The sequence below is a fragment of the Lissotriton helveticus genome, chromosome 6 (genome assembly GCF_964261635.1).
Source record: "Lissotriton helveticus chromosome 6, aLisHel1.1, whole genome shotgun sequence".
Lineage (NCBI taxonomy): Eukaryota > Metazoa > Chordata > Amphibia > Caudata > Salamandridae > Lissotriton > Lissotriton helveticus.
The window spans coordinates 1,500,803,504-1,500,825,099 of record NC_136067.1 but is presented as its reverse complement, the minus strand read 5'-3'; the positions used below and the strand labels follow the sequence as shown (position 1 = coordinate 1,500,825,099).

The window sequence follows — 21,596 nt, the reverse complement described above, 5'->3', positions numbered from 1 at the left end:
CCGTGCTCATTCCACAAGGTCTGTGGCTCTTTTCTCTGGAGTCGCCATCAAGGACATATGCAGGGCAGCAACGTGGAGCAGTACTCATACCTTCACGAAACACTACTGCCTGGAGTCTGCAGGACGAGACGATGCGGCTGTTGGTCAAGCAGTCCTGCGGAATCTTTTTCATTGAGAGGTGAGCTTTCCCTACAATCCCTCCTTCCTGGTGAGCACATTTTGTTTCTTGTATTGCTATATGGTTGTGTGATGCCATGTATCTACAAAATGTGTTCTTGGTAATTTACTGCTAGCTACTCTGATACAAAGCATGGGAATCTATGAAAGTTCCAATACTGGGGCAAGAAAACAAGTTACTTACCTTGTAACTTTGGTTCCCCAATATTGGTAACTTTCATAGATTCCCATGCGCCCACCCTCCTCCCCTGGGAAAGCTGTCTGTTTACAGAGATAGTGGTGGTTTGCACAACGGCTACGAAAATCTGAGGCTCTGAGCTCTCTCAGGAAGGTTCTATGGGGTGAGGCTGCTCTGATTGGTCCTGACAAAAGTTTGGTCTTTTACACAAAGAGGGTGATAGGATACAAAATGAGATGAGGCCTAGGCCTATTTTTCTCTTTTGTTTCTATGGTTGTGATACTACCGAGGCTCCCATTCCGACGACGGGGATTGATACAAAGCATGGGAATCTATGAAAGTTACCAATACTGGGGAACCAAAGTTACAGGTAAGTAACTTGTTTTCTTCTCCAGATCCAGTCTGACGCCTGGGGGTCATTCTAAGGTAAGGAATCTATAACTAATGTCTCTTACAGATACAGAATTACCGAAGGTAAGTAACTTGTTCAATAATAATTAAGATGGCAATCCTCATTACCGCAACATTAACCAGGCGAGTGAGTGAACTGTCTGTTGGCTCCCCATATGCATCTTTTTCCCTGTCAAATTTGTCTGGCGAATGAAAGTGCCATTCCTGCCCATGGTAGACATTCCCTTCCACCTAGGGCAATCACCTTGCTGGCTTTCTATGACCTGCCTCATCCTTCGAAGGAGGAAGAACTGCTTAATAACCTCCCCCTTAAACGGGGCCTTGGCTTCTATGTAGACTGAACCAGGGAATATTGAATAAGTGACCAATTTTTTGGTCCGTTTCGCTGGGACTAAGAACGGCAAGTGGTGTAAAAGAGGACCATCTCAAAATGGATTATGTATCAAGGTCTGCTATGGACTAACCAAGAAGCAGCCCCCAGAAAGCTTGCACTCTTTTCCACCAGAGCGAAGGATGCTACCAGTGCACTGTTAAGCCCCAGTCATGAACATTTGCCATCCATTTAAGCACTCATTCACCAAGCATTACTGCCTGGATAGCCTGGTCTGGCAGAATGGGCCCTTTGCTCAATCTGGTCTGAGCCATTCCAAAGACCCACCACTAGAGGTGGTGTACTGCTACTGCATCTATTCACAAGGTGATGAGTCTGCAGTATATTTGTTTAAGGAATTTATAGCACGCACAGCTACTCAGTGTATCAACACGAACCTGGTGGTAGGAAGGAAGAAACTATTTAGATAAAGAAGTCTTGAGCCTTTTTCTGAAGCTCATTGGATCCTGAACGCTAGAGGTCAAATGGGAGATGGTTCCAGACCCCAGCTGCCTGAAGGTGAGAGCTCCCATTAAGGTGAAATCTCGGAACGTGGGCGAGAAGTTGCGTGACTGAACGCAGCCGCCTGGTAGGGACATAAAACCTGAAGCGATTTCTCAGCTAAGCAGGGCTGTGTCCATAAAGGGCAGAAAGTGCCAGGACAAGAGATTTAAACTTTACCCTTTCAATTACAGGTAGCCAATGTAGATTGCGCAAGTGTTGTCTTATGCTGGTCTTTATGGGAATGTTTAGGAGAGTTGGGGCAGCGGCCTTCTGTACTACCTGTAGTTTGTCAAAAGATAACTGGGTAGGCCTATGTACCGGGCTTTAGCGTAGTCGAGGCGTGATAACACTAGCGCACGGGTAAGTTTCCCTAGCCGACCTAGATAAGAAAGGGAGGAGATTTTTTTAGGGATTTAAGTGTGCCAAAGCACTGCCCTGAAAGCTTCTTGATCTCAGTAAGTTAGTCAGAAGCAGTTTCTTATATTCTGTAATCTCTTATCTGGTAGAGACTCCCCCTAACCAAGATTCCTCGTTGACCCATCCTCCTTCTACTTCAGTAAAATGGACTTTAATAAGAGCCAGATCTGAAAGATCTGTACATCTGATTTACATGGCTCCGCATCCAACAGCGCAGACAGATTGGAAAGAAACGGACACCCGCTCTGAGGTGATGCCTATGTAAGGGCCCCGACATCACAGCAAAGGTGGAGCCAATGCAGTGCTGCACAAAGCCACCTACAGATGCACAAAGGAATTGCTTTAAAGTTTCCAGATCCATTTTGGCATCTGGCAAAATTCACAAGGTGAGGAATATGCATTTGGATAGAGTAACTATAAGAAAAGGTGTTGCGAAAGGTGTGAGAAAGTGCCCTCTTTCGGCATGGTTGCCCCCACCTTTTGCTGAACTGTTGATGTAGTTTGACTGAGTGTGCCCTGGGCTCCAGTCAATCGGGTACCCAGGGCCTATGTTCTTTTCTAAAAACTGCATTGAAGACCCAATTGGCACTCTCTGGCACCAGGTCAGCCCCTGATAAATGGTACCGCAGGTAATCGGGGCACTGAATTTGGAAGGCCTCCAAGTGCTGCAGCACTTATTGTGCCACCCTTAGAGGCCCTGTACCTTTACTGGCTCACTGCCTTTGCAGGCTGGGTGTTTTGATGCAGAACAAAGTGAATAGTCGATATGGCACATCCCTGTCTGCCATGCCTACAACCTGGCATAGATCAGCCACCCTTCCAGCTGGGTGCACTATACCAGTGGTGAGAGTACTGGTGCATTAGCCCTGTACCCCTACAGTGTCTTAGCCAATTCTTAAACATTGTAAGTGCAGTAATGCCATTAAGAGTAAATGGTGCTGGGAGTTTATCATTGCCATAATGGCTTTACTGAAAACCTAGAAGTTTGGTATCAAACTTCTCAGCACATTAATCCCACACTGATGCCAGTGTGGTGTTTAATCAAACATACTCACAGAGGGCATCTTAGCGATGCCCCCTGAAAAATGAGCTAACACTAGTGTCCAGGCGGAGTGGCTGCTCCCCGGCTGCTCCCCAGCTGCTACCACCAGACTTGTTTCTGGACCCCTGGGTCAAGAGCCTGCTGCTCTCGTGGGCCTGAAACAATGCACGTCCTGGGAGGAGGTGCCAAGCATCTTCCCCCAGGATGGACAGGCGCCACGAAGGGGAAGCTTCAAAGGCTTGCTGCCTTTGTGAGTTTTCCAAGGCCTTTTGCTGCTTCCAGCAATTGGTCCCCACCGATTCTAACCCCCACTTTGGGTGGGAGAACTGTCAGGAAAACCAAGTGAGGAAGGGAGGTGTGCCCACCTTTGCCAACCCCACCCCTCAGGTGGGGGAGGCGAGGTGAAGCACAACTCTGTCCCCGCCATCTCCCGATGGGTGGGATCCAACCAACCAGAGTGAGGCATATGCCCCCCTCCCACTGGAGGGTGGCATAATAGGTGTACCCACACCAAGGAAAGGACCCATTGGTCCCAACCACACGGCCCGAGTTCGAGTGGCCCAACACCACGAGGAGGTCTCCCCGGCGATTCTGATCCCAGATCTGGTGATCAGACCTTCCTCGAATCTCCCAGCTAAGCATGCAGCCTCTTTCTGGAGGATCCCCCCCATACCGCGTCCAGAGCTGGTAAGAGAAACCCGACGCCTAAAGACACCCCTGCACCCGTAACTGCATGGCTGTGGGTGGCCCAACAAACTGTGTCCCAGCATACCCCAGGCAACCCAACTTATCTCGCCAACCAGTGGTTACCTCCCAAAGATATTCGTCCACAAGCCTGCTGTCTTTGTTGAAACCGGAGAATCCCCATTGCAATCAATAGGGCCCCCAATGCCAAAACCGCACCCTGCACACAGCCGCCACTGAACCGTTGCGGGTGCACTTTATGTGCTAAACAGGATACCCCTTTGCCCTGAGCCTAATACCAGGAGATTTGCTTCCACAACCCAGTGGCCTGCTCATAAGCAGCCACCAGCTGGAGGCCCCATATCCCCATTGGATAACATTGGGCCTCAGCACTCTGCACCCTGCCACTCTAGTGCCGCTAAGGGCATAACAAGAGTGCATACTTGACCCTGGGGGACCCCTTGTTCTAACTCCAAACTCAACCCCAAAGACTGCGTACTTGCCTGGTAACTGTTAACTTCATTTCTCTTCATAGGAACCTATTCACTGTTTTTCTCTGAAAAATTTAAGTGTTGGAGTTGATTTGTATGGAAACTTGAAAAAGAACATGTTCAAAACTGATTTTGTTTTCCTTTTCTCTAGCAAAATGTCCCAGTGGGATATCTAGGCATATCACTGAGTAGAAAACGTACTCTGAAAAGTAACTAAAAAGTAATCTGTACAGTAATTTCAAAACCTTGACTTACCTGTATTTCAAACAACTGCATTTGAACTTGCATTCACTTGTAAACAATGCATAATATTTTGCAAAACATGTATTCAACTTAACTGTGCCAGGCTTGGCTTGGTTCTAGATGTAAAAGAACTACACAATATATTTATACAAACAAAATTGGTTCAGTCTTTGAGTGTGACCTCATTTGCTGATTGAGTGTGTACAACAAATGCTTAACAATATCCTCTTATACAGCTTTACTGCTCACCCACACTACCACAAATGGAGAGTAAGGTGCTATCTACCTTTACCTCTGCCTACCTTTGGGGTTCCACTGGACACTGTGCACACTATACATCATTTTGGTATAGTGTATACAGAGCCTGCTTCCTAAAAAAGGTTAGCAAGGTTTTCTTTGGCAGAAAACTTTTCTTTAGCACCATTATTTACAGGCTGGGCTCCAGGTTGCCCCTGTTTTTTGAGACCATTCTCCTGAGAAGCATTTGCAACAATTTTGTTTTCCAACCCACATGCCATCAGTTAAAGCCTAGTGAACTTCATGTTAACAAGTATATGTACTGTTGGTGGATGAGAACTCCCAGAGAAAGCAGAATGCTGCATTGTTGGTAGTTTCCTAAAGTGTAACTAGCTGTGAACTAATGGAAAATTAAATGGCGTTCATAAAATTATTTATGAAGTGGCCTTTTAAAAGTCTTAAATATAATTAAGTTGGAGGTAACTTTAGTTTATTTCTCTTCTCCCTATAAAGTGAAACTGCGGGCGGTAGCCATTGAAAATATTGCTATCCATAATGCGGTAGCAGAATTTTTAGGTTTCGCCTGTTGAAAGCTGCGCAAGCAGCCTTTCGCGCAGGCGAAATCTAATGACTTACACTGTGTGGCTTTGTTCCGCCCTCTCCTTCCATTGGCTAGCTCCATAAATGGAGGCTAGCCATTGGAAGAGAGATCTGCTCGTCATTCTGCGAGCAGATTTGTGGGCGTTCCGGCAATTTTTAGGCTTTTCGCTACGTCATGCGGCTGTGGGCGTGTTATTTTTTTTTGGGGGGGGGGGGTTTGGTCATTCCGCCGAAAGCCGCCTGAAAAAGTCGTCCTTGGTGAGTGCTTGCTGTCCTGTCTTCCCCCGCCCCCCCTCCCGCTGTCCGTGTGCCCGTTACCGATCCCCCCCTCCCGCTGTCCATGTGTGCCCCCCCTCCCGCTGTCCGTGTCTCCGGCATACTTTTCAACTACTGTAACTAGTTCTGTACTGTATCAGGGTCTGGGCGCCTTAGTGGAAGGATAAAGTGTCAAGTGTGAACACTTCGCTCAAAACCCAGTGTTTGTTTTTTCAGCAACCGTGTTTCTTACTCTGTCCTTGGATGGGGGAAGCACACACAGGGTCTAGGCAGATAGTGTTTGGTGACTGTGCCTTGGAGCAGGCGTCCTCTTTATTTCTGCATTGGGTGAGAAGCAGCGGTTGCACTTCTTGGTGAAGAGGCAGAGGCCCTCCCCGCTCTGGAGAAATAGAGGAAAGCACAGAGAGAGAAGTCACATGAGCCATCATGTTTTTTTTCTTTTGCAGTTTTATATAGCGCAAACTCAGCCCGAAGGTATTGTTACATTACAGACGGACACATTAATTTTAGGCACAGATTAAGTGTTTTGCCCAGAATCAGTGTTGAGCAGATGCCGATACGCCAGAGTCGGCAGCTCTGATCGTTACTCCGTATCGACTTGTTATTATCCTGGCTCTGTTTGCTTTGGCCTCAAGGTCGCTGGATTGAGGAACAAACCGCCTCCATCAAGGAAAGTCAACACGGACAATAAAAAATTCCATTCCAACTCACGCCACACATCGCCACGCCAAGGCGGCAGAGTTCAGCATGGGAATCGCCTGTGCGGGGACCCACAGGCTGCCGCTGCACACCTCGCCCCGGCGGGATGGGAGGATGCACGCGATAGGGCAACTGGCCGGCCCTCCCAGCCCCTCCCTGCACAGCCACTCCAACCCTCCCGCATCGCCACAAGCACGGCCTCTGCCGGCACGATGCAACACGAGTCTGGACACTTGTTTCCACCAAACACTGCCCCAACTTCTGGGCACAAACACCTTCAGATCTCATCCCACCTGTCCTCTCGAGTACCACAAGTCAAACCTCTGCACTTGCCAACAGAGGTGGCTTGTGACATTTGAAAGTGGTAGGGCGTAAAATTAATGTCGAACTGCACTACGGGGAGCTAGCGTAGCGAGTGATTCACAACTCTTCAGGCTGGCATGGCATGGAAACAAATACTAAAGGTCCAAGACTTCCACACTAATTAACCGCACTCTGTGCACACCCTTGCACGTTACTGAAAATATCAGGCTCTTGTCACACTTTTATGTGACATAACGATAAGAGCAAGACAGCAAACGTCTTCAAATTTAGATCTCCGTCTTCAAATGTTGTCCTTATTGGTGGTGAGGGACAGGCAGGACGCAGACAAATTGCCTGTGCCAGGCTACTTGTGATGAATGTTTACGGATTCTAAAAACAGGCTTGTTTATACAATCATAATTTTATTTCAGGATTCCTCCTCCTCCTGTCTCCCCTCAGCATTTATCTCCTCTTACTTAGTCTGGGGGCACCCAGAGACATAAATTAATTAATGCCGGACCTGGAACTGGAAGGGGTGGGATGAGAACGATAAGAGCCTGTTTGCTCTCATTTGAATGCAGTAGAGACAAGAGGAAGACCTGCTAATCAAGATGGAGCAAGTGTGTTCCATTAACTTTCTTTAACCAACTGGTCCTGGTCAAAACATAACTAAGCAGAATCAAGCGCTCCTATACGAGTACGCACTATAATCATACTGAGACTGCCACAAAAAACGGAATACCTTTGTAAAAGAAGTATTTTATATGTGATAGTTTACTTCCTGGTTTGCATGGGGAAACAGTTTAACAAAGGGAAAATGTGCATTAAAAATAATGCCCAGTCTTGCATCAATGCAACCAGGCTGTGCAAGCACCCCAGCCCAACAGGACGCATCACTGAGCAGCGCGATGTACACAGGGACTGTTCTATCATGCTGTTGAGGCTCGAGAAGGACTTATTTTCTGTACTGTGACAGAGCACTCCACTGCCAAGTTCTAATCTGCAATGAATTGATTTCCATGCATGCATTCACATTCGGACTGCCAGTACATCTCGCTCTGGCAATACTGTTTTAGTGCACCTTGACACACACACACAACCTGTTTCCCCATCTGCTATCCAGAAAGGTTATTTAAATCGATATAATTCATCATCGTGCTCTGGTGTTGTCGGAAGCAAACACATTTAGCAACATGCCACCATTGGACAAATAAACTCACTCCAAGTTGATCGGGGAAAAAACTGCAATGACAGCATTACTCTCTGTGGTGTTATCTACTTAGGCGAATCCCTTACATCATATCTACGAAATTTCACATGTCCTCATCGTTTGGTCAATTGTTAAAAAAAAAAAAAGAATACATATTAAATAAACTGCCATCCTAGAAAATATTTTTCCATTTCACCCAGGGCAGGTGTCAGACTTCGCCAGCAAATAGCGCGAGACGCTTTTAGCAGTGCACTTGAGTTTTTGCAATACCAACACTCGTATTGCTGGCCATAATAGAAGCATTTTATCAAGTGTAAGAGGGAGAGAAACAATTGCTAAATTGTGTCCCAGTTTGCAAAAAACTACTCGTATGACTTCAGCCAGGCTTGGTTTGAACTAAATAAATAAGTTTTAAACATTTTTTGCTGGGGAAAAAAATCTCCATAAACTCAGGATCCCTGAATACATACGCGAGGATATTAAAACGGGTGGAATTTACCTGCCAATAACAGCAATGCATGCATATTATGGCAGCCTGGCATAATCTGCCTGCATTGCCGTGTTTTTTCAACATCCCATTTCCGGTCTGTGCTAGCATATTTTATTTTACCTGAGTGGACTGCCTTGTTATTGCAGGGGCGTCTTTGCGTACTTTGTGAGAACATTTCAGCCTGTACACCTTAGACAGTGTTCGCTGTCCTGTCCTCTCGGTTCAGATGGCGCTCACTTTAGTGAGTGATTGTGAGGAGATGCACTTGAGATAAGTGTATAAGTGCACGGTTCACCACAAGCCAAGCCACACCGCCAACCTCTAGCCCCAGAAACGTGTGCACGAGAATAACTTTGTCTCTCCCGGACCCTGGAAACAACACTGCCTACTCCAGGTCTAACTTAAGAAACCTACCCTTGACCCCCAACAACCCCACCAGCTACTGCCGGGTGGCCATCCTGCCATGTCTGGATTGTGTAGTAAAGTAAGCCATCCTTAACACGTCACACAACGGCTACGGCAATCCGTGTCATGTACAGCACAGGAGCCGCACAGCACTTGGTTTAGTACCATCATTATGACGAGGACAGGAAAGTTTTCTTCATACACCAGCCTACAACAAAAGCAGGAATAAAGGGAATGGCAGTAGGGGAAAGAAAAGTTGCACCACCTTGCTATACACAATATCCTAATAAAATACTCAATTACAGTTGCCCACCTCTTTGGTCCACTACCACAAAACTAAACTTTTAGTCCACAAACAAGCACATAGAGAAGTGTGGCTCAAGGGTTAGAAGCGGCAGACCCTGAAGCAGAGGTCAACCCGGGACCAGGGTTCAATTCCCGACGCGGCAGTGTCTTTGGTCAATGTCCGTGGACTCGATAATTCTCGCCTAGGTGCCTACGCTAACCATGGGTCCCACTCTGCAACTCTGGGCAATAGCTTGCTTAATCTCCACATCGGCCCTAGCAGCGCCGGGGATGCCTGGCTTCACCCTTCACAGGGAAAGCCAGGACGGGTTCCCCAGCGGTATACAGCGCCAGGACGCCACGTAACGGGGTAACAGTGCGCTTTACAAGTATACATAAATTACATTACATAGAGAGGCAACAAAGCAGTTATTTTTCAAAATGCTTCAATGCTGGATTTCGAGTTGCGCTGTCGGCGGGTCGAGACTCTGCGTCTTACGGGGGCCGACTGAGGAGCAACTATTTACACTAAGTGTCGCATATCATAGCGTACACCAGCAATCTGCAGAAACTTTGATATTTCTATGACGTGGTTCTTTGAAGCAACTGTGAACCGTCATGTGCAAAGCGTGCACCATTTTTAGGTCGAGGGACGGTAGGCTGGCTTGCCAGCCGGAAGTCCGGAGAATTAATGTGTCTTAGTGTGGCAGCTTAAACCCGCCTCTGTCCTCGTCTCTCCTCCATTGGCTAGCTTCCTAAACGGAGGCCAGCCATTGGAGGAGAGAGGCGTCCCTCCAAAGAAGCTCCGTCTTTTACGGATTCGGGGGTGTGTTGGTGCTGTCCTTTCCACTTTTTTTAGCTTCGCCCCTTTTGGGGATGGCCAAACACGCCCTCGATTCCGAAAAGTTCGGTAGCTTGCGGCCGCCATTTTTAGGTTTCGCCTGGCGAACAGCTGCGCAGCAGCGTTTCGCGCAGGCGAAATCTTATGTTAGAACAGTATGGCCTTAGTTCCGCCTCTCTCTTCCATTGGCTAGCTCCATAAATGGAGGCTAGCCATTGGAAGAGAGATCTGTCCGTCATTCACCGAGGCGATTCGTGGGCGTTCCGGCGATTTTATTTTATTTATTTTTTTATCTCACCCTGCCCCTTTGACAACGTCATTGCGGTGGTGGGCGGTTCCTATTTTTGTTTTGTTTTTTTGGTCGCCTTGTTTTGGTCGGTTACCAAAAGTATTCTCCAGGGGTGGGCTGCGCAATTGAAGTTGCCAGGAAGGAGTTTATATTTGCGATCAGGTAAGCAGCAGCATGATAGCGCATGTGCGCGTTTAAAACCTTTTCCCCCACCTCCTCCCTCCTGTCTATGCTTGCTCCGTCCGCAAATCCGTTCCCTCTCCCGTCACTCCTTTAAACCCCCATTGGCCTTTGATGTCCAGTGTTTCAAACTGCTGGCTCCGGGCAGCCATTCCGAGTCTCTGTGCGGACACGTTTAGGGTCATAGCGGTTGGATGTTTTCCAGCCTTACTCTAGACCCAGCTTTGGGCACCTTCATGCTGAAGATCCTAACAGTGCCCATTTCCAAGAGTGGGCAAGGCTACAAAGTCGTCCCCGATAAGTGTTCACAGTGCTGGCATAAATGTTTAATAGGAACGTGAGGCTTCTTCGGCAGATGGGGCCCTTTCGTGGAGTCGTGAATCCTGGTTGCATAGACCACACATGTCGTGACTGCGTCAGATTCCCAGATCATCCCTGTGCAAATTAATTATATTTTCAAATTGTCAACTTGCTCCTAGGTAGAGACCCCCTTGTTTTCTGTGGTTGAAGATGTGTGCACATTCATTAATTGCATAATTCAAGTGGAAGCAAGTCCACTCAACTTGCTTTCACATGACCTCAGCAGTATAAGCACTAATGGGGAGTACTACCTACCAGGCACTCATATTCTTGGTTTTAACATCACTGCTGGCCTCCCTAAGGCTGCACTGAACAGAATCTGCAAACATGCTGAAGGGTCCCCCTCTGAGCCTTGATGTCACCGGTACAATGCAACCTCGACTACCTAATTTTTGTGCAAAAATGTGATTTTACTAATCTGCTCCTTTAATGCAAAGGGCTAACTTGTGTGTGTTTTTATACAGCACCACCCCTTTGCAGCCCTGTGCCTCGATATAGCCCCAAATCTAAATGTGATTTTACTAATCTGCTCCTTTAATGCATAGGGCTAACTTGTGTGTGTTTCTATACAGCACCACCCCTTTGCAGCCCTGTGCTTGCTCCCCTGCCCCCTGGCTGTGCTTGCTCCCCTGCCCCCTGGCTGTGCTTGCTCCCCTGCCCCCTGGCTGTGCTTGCTCCCCTGCCCCCTGGCTGTGCTTGCTCCCCTGCCCCCTGGCTGTGCTTGCTCCCCTGCCCCCTGGCTGTGCTTGCTCCCCTGCCCCCTGGCTGTGCTTGCTCCCCTGCCCCCTGGCTGTGCTTGCTCCCCTGCCCCCTGGCTGTGCTTGCTCCCCTGGCTGTGCTTGCTCCCCTGGCTGTGCTTGCTTCCCTGCCCGTGCTTGTTTCCCTGCCCCCTGGCTGTGCTTGCTCCCCCGCCCCCTGGTTCCCCTTCCCCTGGCTGTGCTTGCTTCCCTGCCACCTGGCTGTGCTTGCTTCCCTGCCACCTGGCTGTGCTTGCTTCCCTGCCACCTGGCTGTGCTTGCTTCCCTGCCACCTGGCTGTGCTTGCTTCCCTGCCACCTGGCTGTGCTTGCTTCCCTGCCACCTGGCTGTGCTTGCTTCCCTGCCACCTGGCTGTGCTTGCTTCCCTGCCACCTGGCTGTGCTTGCTTCCCTGCCACCTGGCTGTGCTTGCTTCCCTGCCACCTGGCTGTGCTTGCTTCCCTGCCACCTGGCTGTGCTTGCTTCCCTGCCACCTGGCTGTGCTTGCTTTCCCTGCCCCCTCGCTGTGCTTGCTTCCCTGCCCCCTCGCTGTGCTTGCTTCCCTGCCCCCTCGCTGTGCTTGCTTCCCTGCCCCCTCGCTGTGCTTGCTTCCCTGCCCCCTCGCTGTGCTTGCTTCCCTGCCCCCTCGCTGTGCTTGCTTCCCTGCCCCCTCGCTGTGCTTGCTTCCCTGCCCCCTCGCTGTGCTTGCTTCCCTGCCCCCTCGCTGTGCTTGCTTCCCTGCCCCCTCGCTGTGCTTGCTTCCCTGCCCCCTCGCTGTGCTTGCTTCCCTGCCCCCTCGCTGTGCTTGCTTCCCTGCCCCCTCGCTGTGCTTGCTTCCCTGCCCCCTCGCTGTGCTTGCTTCCCTGCGTGTGTGTGTGGCTCTGGGGGTGTGTGTGTGTGGCTCTGTGTGTGTGTGTGGCTCTGTGTGTGTGTGTGGCTCTGTGTGTGTGTGTGGCTCTGTGTGTGTGTGTGTGTGTGTGGCTCTGTGTGTGTGTGTGTGTGTGTGGCTCTGTGTGTCTGTGTGGGGCTCTGTCTGTGTGTGTGTGGGGGCGGGTGGGGGCTCTGTTGGTGTGTGTGGGTCTGTGTGTTTTTGTGTGGCATTTGCCAGAGATTAAACTATTGGCATTGTAAATGCCAATGCCATTTATTTATCTGTTTTCAAAACCAACACATAAATATAAACTTTGTCATTTACAATGCCAAAAGCTCAAACTTTTCAAAAGGTGAAACCATTGCATTGTAAATGCTTGTTTTTATTGTTTGATTAGATCAAAGGGAGAGAGAGGACTAGGTAAGCTAGGCCAGATCCCCTGGGTTATATGTACAAATATCAAAAAGGACTAGCTAGGTTAGTAGAATATAGAAGACTCTATAGGTACGTCGAGAAGCAACATAAAGTGGGGAAAAGCATTGTTTTCCTCATAAAGCCCTCACCCACCGACCTAGTCGGTGGCATGCTTCATCATCGGGCCCACCACAGTGGCACCGAATGTGCCCCGGGTGTGCTTCAACGCCAGGAGACTGCGGAGCTGGTATGTTGCTGAGTGTGCAGTGAAAAAGGGTGAGACAGTGTAAATTAAAAGCTATGCAAGAGGTCCCAGCACCCGAGGGTAGTTTATCTTTAATGAACTGGGCTTTTGCTAGCTAATAAAAAGGCAAGGAGACGTGGTGGAGTGCTGATTATGACCTCCAGCGTCTAGTGCGGTCTACATGTTTCAGCCAGTGCCTTGTTGAATTTAAGCTGGCTTTCCTCAGGACCATTTAGTATGTGCAGGGTGCAAAAATAAACTTAATTTAAGTGAGGGTGGTAATTTGGCTATGTGTCGCGCTCGCTAAGGCGCTATAACTGTTTTGAGGGGATTCCCTCAAGCTTGATCTGTTTTTCCTTGTAAAAAGCTTCATGGGTCGCTTGGCAGAGAAAGAGACCGAGATTTTCGGTCTGGTTCCTCCTTGGACCTATTCGTCCTTCCGCGGCGCCCATTATGAGCTCATAACGGGCGCCGCCCTCACTTAAATTAAGTTTATTTTTGCACCCTGCACATACTAAATGGTCCTGAGGAAAGCCAGCTTAAATTCAACAAGGCACTGGCTGAAACATGTAGACCGCACTAGACGCTGGAGGTCATAATCAGCACTCCACCACGTCTCCTTGCCTTTTTATTTGCTAGCAAAGGCCCAGTTCATTAAAGATAAACTACCCTCGGGTGCTGGGACCTCTTGCATAGCTTTTAATTTACACTGTCTCACCCTTTTTCACTGCACACTCAGCAACATACCAGCTCCGCAGTCTCCTGGCGTTGAAGCACACCCGGGGCACATTCGGTGCCACTGTGGTGGGCCCGATGATGAAGCATGCCACCGACTAGGTCGGTGGGTGAGGGCTTTATGAGGAAAACAATGCTTTTCCCCACTTTATGTTGCTTCTCGACGTACCTATAGAGTCTTCTATATTCTACTAACCTAGCTAGTCCTTTTTGATATTTGTTTTTATTGTTTCCCATCCTATTTATACTGCACAAAAAAAGACTGGACTAACTGTATAAAAGGTGTAGGGGATTCTCTGCATGTATTTTTCCTTTGGAGACTGGAGTGTCCAAGTATGTTTAACGCTTGAAAATTTTATGCCTGGTGGAAAACCTCCATGAGTTGGGGGGTGGAGGTTACAAGAAGCCTGACACTCGGAATTTGAGCAGTACCACCTAATTACAAAGGTCTGAAATCTGCTCCATAGAAGGCGGCTTGCTGAAATACGTTTCTGATTACTCTTACAATGATATTTGTGAATTGGCTACTGCCATTTGAGCTGAAATGTGATCAACAAGAAAAAGGCACAGCTTTTACAGATGGTGATGTTATGTAAAGGTGAAAGTGGAGCAAGAATCTGGGACTTCTGTCAGATGTGAGTGGATGCTGGTATGAGAATTAAATTATACATGTGGACTGCCCTTAGTGATTTGTTTAAGTCTGGGCTTCTTTTCGTGAGTGGCATATAAAAGGGGAAGGAGTAATATTTTTATCCCATCAAAACTGTGATTTGACTTAATCTGTGTCAAATGTTTCAGGAAGGAGTATATATCTATGTGGTTCCTTGGAATAAAATTTAAGAAAATTGAAAATTCGGAAAGTGTTAATATCGATTTGACGTACGATATCCAGTCATTCACTGATACAGGTAAATGAGAACAATTATTCGAACAGTTAAACTCTCCTGAAGCTAACCCCCTTGTTTGTTTACAATACAATTTTTCACTTTTGAAATTGTATTTTTAATTGAACTGTGATCATGTAGGCAACGTAAAAGCGGGACGAATTTTGTCTTCAATATCATTCAATGTTTAGTTTTGTAAAATTGCTTTAAAATTAAGAAGTAAATGATTTTAGTCATGCGAAGTGTCTATGCTAAGTGTCTGTGTCCTTGATAACACATTTATCGTACGAAGCAAAGCGCATGCATTCCTCCACTCCTGGAGTGTGATATCTTTATGGTACTGCATATAGTTTATCTTTTTTTACTTTAATAAACATTTTAAAGTGAATATACAGATCTTCTGACACAAATCTATTAAACCAAAGCTAATGTTGCTTCACCTATTATTAAATTCAAGGTGTTCCATACCCTGTGAGATCGCATGAATTTCTTTTAAATGTGGTTGCAATGCAATTTAACTCTAAATGGAATTTGTCTACAATATGTATATTGTATTCATAAATATTTAGGTACTGTCATTTTGGACAGAGCAAATCTTGTGTGACCTTAGTGATCTAATGGGCAGAGGAATGTACCGGGGTATATCAGATGACAAAGCAGTAGGATTGGCTAATGACTGAGTAAATAGCCTTAAAAATCAAGATCTAAGTTTTAATGCCTTACAGCTTTAAAACCGCTTAACAAAATTACATCTACCAAAATATCATTTGCACACCATAATCTATAGTCCTGCTAATTTTCTTTAAAAATTCGTTAAGCCATTTCACTGCTACAGCAGAGTACAATGTCTATGGAAAATGCATTGGTCGAAAAACTAGTTTTGGGACCTCCCACCCCCATTTTTCTTTCCACCCCTTTAACAAACCACTGCAAAATTGTTCAGACTTATTTCTTTGTCTACATTGTAAAACACCCATATGTCAAAGGGGTAGGCACTCCTGGGTAGTTATTGGATGGGGTGGAGAGTATGGTCCTCCTCTTTGCTTGGAGCTCTGTCCCGATGAACTACCGAGAAGTGCCCTCCTCATCGATAATATTGCTTAACTATTGACTGACTTTAGCACCTGCCAGCAAAACCTTCCGAGTTATTCACAAAGTGTCATTCAAAATAGATTTGGGGCCAGCCAAGATGGCTATGTAGAGGCGATCCACGGCTGCTCTGCTACATGACAGCAACCAAAGGGATATGGAGAGGTGTAGGGTGCCAGCGGCTAAACTGTAGTGCAATGTAAACCCTAGGAAGAGGCCCCCACACAGATGGAGCCAGCTGAAGAAGTTATTGGGCCGGATGGTGGACGATGCCGAGATGACTGAAACAGCACAGGACCCGCAACCAGGCCTACAGCTGCACAAATAACCATGACTGGAGCCTGTGACACGTGGCAGAGACGGGTTGGGGACCTATACGGGGCCCGCCGAATGCCTGACCACCAGTACAAGAACTTACCAGGATTTAATAGACCGCAAGCAGAGAAGAAGGCGTGCGCCTGGGGCAGCAGTTGGACATGTCCTGGTCCTGTAGCCTCTGTGCGAGGACTTTCGCCTCGGTGCCCCTGATGATAGAGGCAACCACGTCATTGTGGGTGGGCCCCAGCTACCAGCAAGTATCCGCAACAAAACTGGAGGAGGCGAGGAAGTCGTTGTGGAGACTTAGGTAAACCTGTACTGCGACATACCTGACCCCAAAATGGCGGCCTGAAGACTCGCCACTACGATCAGAAGAGCATACGGCTAATCGTCGGGCCTAGATGAAGAGGGCACACTGTAGAGAAAAAGCCCAGACTGTGGAGACTCTCTCGGTGACTGACCCTGACATGGTGATGAGCTACAGTGCCACGAGGCAGCCTGCATCTCTGGAAGGGAGAGCCCGGGGCTACACCAGAAAGACCTGTCTTGCTGAGGGGCAGGGAGCAGCAAGTCATGATGGGGGGCCGAATGTGCTTCGTTAGGGCTATGTGGCGGTGATCAACTTGGTTGAAGGCTGACATTGCACTGGAGATGCTGAAGTCCTACTGCAGTGCAGAGTGAGATATTTGAAGAACTCTAGAGAAGGGCCGGACCCCTGAAGGAACGGGTATGAGCTCGAGCATTGTCGTACCAGTCTGGGGCGCAGAGTGATTTGTTGGCGGCGCCCCCGCTGTGGTTCCTGCACTAACTCTCAGTAAGGGGCCCTGAAGGAGAGGGCCCGTCTACATATACAGACTCTGAGACTCTTTATGCCACCGAAGAAACACTAAAGCCACAGGGTGTCCCGCTATTTTACCCCCAGAGAGCATCGAACTGGTCACACATCTGTAGAGATTAGAATGACCCCATGTCTCTTACAAAAGATATCCGCTCTTCCCTACATGACTTGAAGGAGTTACAGGAGGAACTCCAAGCAGACAACGCTACCTCCCTGGGGACACTGAGAGCAGACCTAAATGGCAAACTGGTCTCACCACAACAAAACATGGATTCTATGGGCAGTAGGGTGCTGAAAGTGGAGGGGAACACACTCTACTAAGCCACAAGGAAATTGATCATGTTGTAGTCCCTCCTTTATCAGTCACATGTGTGTGAACAGTGGACCATAAAAGAAGAATGGCATTTGTAGCCTGAGCAGTAATTGGTGCTGACTCTACAAAGTGTGGGACTGCAGGAGTCAGAGTGAAAATGTCTGTTGGGTGCAGGATCAGCTCAAGACCTGAGAAGAGGGCATGATCCAGACCATAGAAAATTAAGACACTCATCAGTATTTATGTTCGTCCATAATAAACACTATTTCTTCCGGAAAGCTACGCCTGGTGTCCATGACCAACAAATGTGTATGCTACCCATCATCATAAGGGTGTTATCTCTGAAATAATTGGGCCGGTAAGGGTGGTGGTGGTAAGGGTGGTAATGGCAGTGTGGTAATGGTGGTAATGGTATTGTTGGTAAGGGTGGTGGTAGTGTGGTAATGATGGTAATAAGGGTAATGGTAATAATGGTAGTAAAGGTAATGGTGGTAACAGTAACGCTTTTAACTGGTAATGGTGGTAGTAATAGTAATGATGGTAGTAATGGTGTAACAGTGGTAACGGTAACTGTAATAACGGTGGATGATGGTGGTAATGATGGATGATGGTGGTAAGATGGAGGATGGTGGTAATGATGGAGGATGGTGGTAAGATGGTGGTAATGGTATTTTATTATGTACTGGGTATAGAGCAATTAATCTGGGAAAATGTATACATGGAAAAATGGGGGGGAAAGACACCTATGTATTTCTGTAATGGGTACAAATTATAGAGTTTAGAAACAGTACTTATTTGCACATTTTCAAAATTGGGAATATTCATACTAGCATGAGAATTATTGGTCATTTTTCAAAATGACTTATTTTTTACACAATGTCTTTCATTTGGAAGGGAGAAATGCATGAAAACTCAATAGGTAGTAACAGTTGATTTACAAATCCGAATTACCCCAAGTCTCCTGATAAAAACGGTACCTCACTTGTGTGGGGCCTTGTGCCCGCGACAGGAAACGGCGCAAAACGCAACGTGGTCACACCTCAATCTCGCAGTGAAAAATGACCCTTTTTTGGCAGATTGCCTAGCTGTAGTTTTTGTACCCTAGCTCTGCCGGCACCTAGGGAAACCTAGCAAACCTATACATTTTTGAAAACTAGACACCCAGGGGAATCCAGGATGGGGTGATTTGACTGCCTCCCACTAGGTTCTATTACCCAGAAACCCTAAAGAATTGACAAAAAACAAGTTTTCCCCACATTTCTGTGGTGGAAAGTTCTGGAATCTACGTGGATCCACAATTTCCTACCACCCAGCGTTCCCCCAGGTCTCCCGATAAAAATGGTGCCTCACTTGTGTGGCAGTCGCAGGTACTTGGGCCCCCAACACAAGTGAGGCACAATTTTTATCGGGAGACCTGGGGGAACGCTGGGTGGTAGTAAATTTGTGTGAGATATGGTGATGCCACACTTTCCCACACACGTCAAAAAGCTGATTTTGTTTTTCAGCTAAAATCAAGCTTTGCAAGGGATTCTGGGTAAGGAAACACTGGGGGATCCACACAAGCCATACCTCCCTGGAAGTCCCCGGGAGTCTAGTTTTCAGAAATGTGTGGGTTTGGTAGGTTTCTTTATATGGCCGCCGAGCAAGGGAACAAAAACCCAGGTGACCCCCCTAGCAAAACCAGATAGTTTTGACAAAATTAGTTGTTTAGTTCTGCAGCGTGACAATTTTGGCACAATATTGCAAGGAAAATGTGACCGACACGGAGTTTTGCACGACATTGTGGATAAAAACACTTGTTAGAATTCACCAGAGGGACATCACCATGTACTGGAATGTACACCTTGGCAGAGAAACTAAATAGACAAAGATTCCTGCACAGCCATCTATTCCTCAAACGCACACACACACTGGTTGGATTTGGCACGAGGGAGAGTGCTGGTTTAGTTTATAACATTTTATTAACAAGAGATTTCACAAAAATGAAATGCACTGTTAATAATTGAAAGGACTAGAAACTGAACCATTGACTCGCAGCTCGTGAGCTGTAAAGCCACGACAAGGCACCAACCTCTTTACAGGCCATTCATATACCTTTCATACATGTGACACATACAAAACATTCACACAGCCAGCCGTGGGCCCATCACATTACAACACTTCCACCAGCAGACAGCGCCATTCAAGGGCCCATCACTTTCGCACGCCCACATTCCTGACACAGCAACTACACAAACTGATGGATTGCATGGAGTGGGGCTCAGCTAGCAGTGTGTAGTGACCAGCATCAAGTAACTACTCACACACCGCCAACCGAGCGCCAGTCCACGCACACCGCCAGCCTGAAGAACCGGGTTTTCTTAGAACCCAGCGGTGCCAGGGACAAACCCGAAGTCTTCGAGTTCCACCTGTTTTGGCATACAGAGACACGGAATACTTCTAGGTGGCGTCAGAGATCAACTTTATTAGCTGCAGCTAGTAACAGTAAACCAAGCAATACAACACGGTGTACGACTCAGGAGACTGCTCAACCTTCGTAGAGCAAGACATCTCTTTTTATGCAACTTTCGATCACTTACAAATGCACACCCACTGCGGTAAATTCTGACCAATAGAATACATTTCACATACATTATTACATTCCAAAAAGCTCACTTTACATCGTACCAACCCATAAGTTAATTATTAGAACTGTCCCAAATTCGATTACCACAAGCCGGACAAACCCATAATTGAAAAGCACTACCCATGTAATGAAAAGACATAAAGGAAAGAGCAATCCAGATATTGAGTAGGATAAGGTATGTGCAAGAGCACTAAAAGTTAACGATATCCTGAAAATTGATTGGGAATTCAGACAACGATCAGCTAGAGAACTGGCTTCGAAAAGGGTCAGTTTCAGGTGACGGGGTCAGCATCTTTGCAGTTCACTCGCAAATCGAAAAGGGCCTGCTAATGCTTACATGAACAACAAGGCCCATGCAACTTCGTTCGTTTACCACCTAGGCCTACGTGAGGGCAACATAAAATGGCGTCTTCAGACAACGCAAACAAAATGGAGTCCGGTCCCGAAAACCACGGAACCTCAGACCCTCCTTTTGCCATTACGTAGGCAATAACCTAAACTCACGTCAATCTTTATCCAGGTCTATATCTATTCTCATCAGGTCATTAAGGTGTTGCTGTAACATCATCTTATTATCCTTCACTTCTCTCGGGACAGGTCTTCTCACACAGATCGCAGCACAAAGGCCACAAATGGCGGGACCACACTGGATGCATAAGCAACACGAGAAAAGAATCGCTAAAGCCATACCAAGGAACATCAGAATCTTCCATCCCCATTTGGACAGCATTTCCCAAAACCATCCTATCAGCGACCAGTTCCCTTCATCTACATGTATAGACTCAGCAGACTTATGTAACCTTAAGATGACTTGGTACACTGTCGGGGCGTTATCTGGAATAAAAACGCAGCAACTAGACCCGATCATTTTACATACTCCACCCCTATCTGCAAGTATAATATCTAAAGCAAAGCGGTTCTGTAATGTCATAAGGCGATCCGCTTGAAGCTCAGCTGTAATATTGCTAAGAGCACCTGCAGTCTCATTTATAGTGGCTTCGACCACTCTCGTAAGCTGACGAATAGTCCTACCATTAGCCAAAGGACCCCAAAAGGGTAGGAAACCCTTAAAGAAGTCTCCAACTTCTTGTGTGGCAGTGTCTTTCCCATCGATAACACCTCCACCATATCTTGTCTTATGGTAGTTGAAAGCAGCTGTGTATGTAGGGGGAAGCAAAAATGCCACCTAACATGTGCATGTATATGCTCTGTCGTAACAAACAAAATACGTGCCTTTGGCTGGCACGAACGGTGGAGATTTCTGGGACGTATAGACATAGGTGTGAACACACACACTCTTACCAAGCTGAGCTCTTGAATTCTGACCATTACCTTGCTGACAAAAATGACCTCGGTGGGGTACAATCCAAATAGGAGGAGACCTTTTCTGTCTCTTTCTGTCAAACGAATGCTATATCTCTTGTTCCAACCAACATATGCTCGTACCTCATCTTTAGGGATAGCATTATATGCATCAATATCTCTGACCATATCTACTATTCCCTGTATCAAAGCATTATTATTCGCATTCTCTTTGACAGAACGTACAGGAGATGCTTCATTCGCATAGATAAACATTGACTGGAGTGCCCATACTGACCCATTAGGTGAAAAAGGCAAAACTAAATATGGCATTCCCTTATCAGTCGTATGTGGCATAAGACCACACACCCAACAATTCGTGGTATTTACAACTAGCTGATTCTGATGCAACATCTGTATAAACGAATTGTTCACACATTCTAATCTTTGTGTCTGTTCATGTTCAGGCAACGTATGAAACTCATGTGGGGAAACAGTAGAAAAAGAAAGAGTAGGTTGGGAGGTAGATGCAAG

The 21,596-nt window shown here is 47.0% G+C and overlaps 1 protein-coding gene across 2 annotated transcripts in view; it reads left to right on the top strand.

Annotated features, from left to right (window-relative positions):
* The window catches only part of PAPOLG (poly(A) polymerase gamma), a 522,398-nt gene that overhangs the window by 418,120 nt on the left and 82,682 nt on the right, over positions 1 to 21,596 (top strand). For both annotated transcript variants that reach the window (XR_013596236.1, XM_078649302.1), the window contains exon 15: positions 14,491 to 14,600. Coding sequence is in view for 1 of the 2 variants with exons in the window: in XM_078649302.1 (XP_078505428.1) it covers positions 14,491 to 14,600 (110 nt within the window). In the remaining variant the exon portion in view is untranslated. The remainder of the gene's footprint in view (positions 1 to 14,490; positions 14,601 to 21,596) is intronic.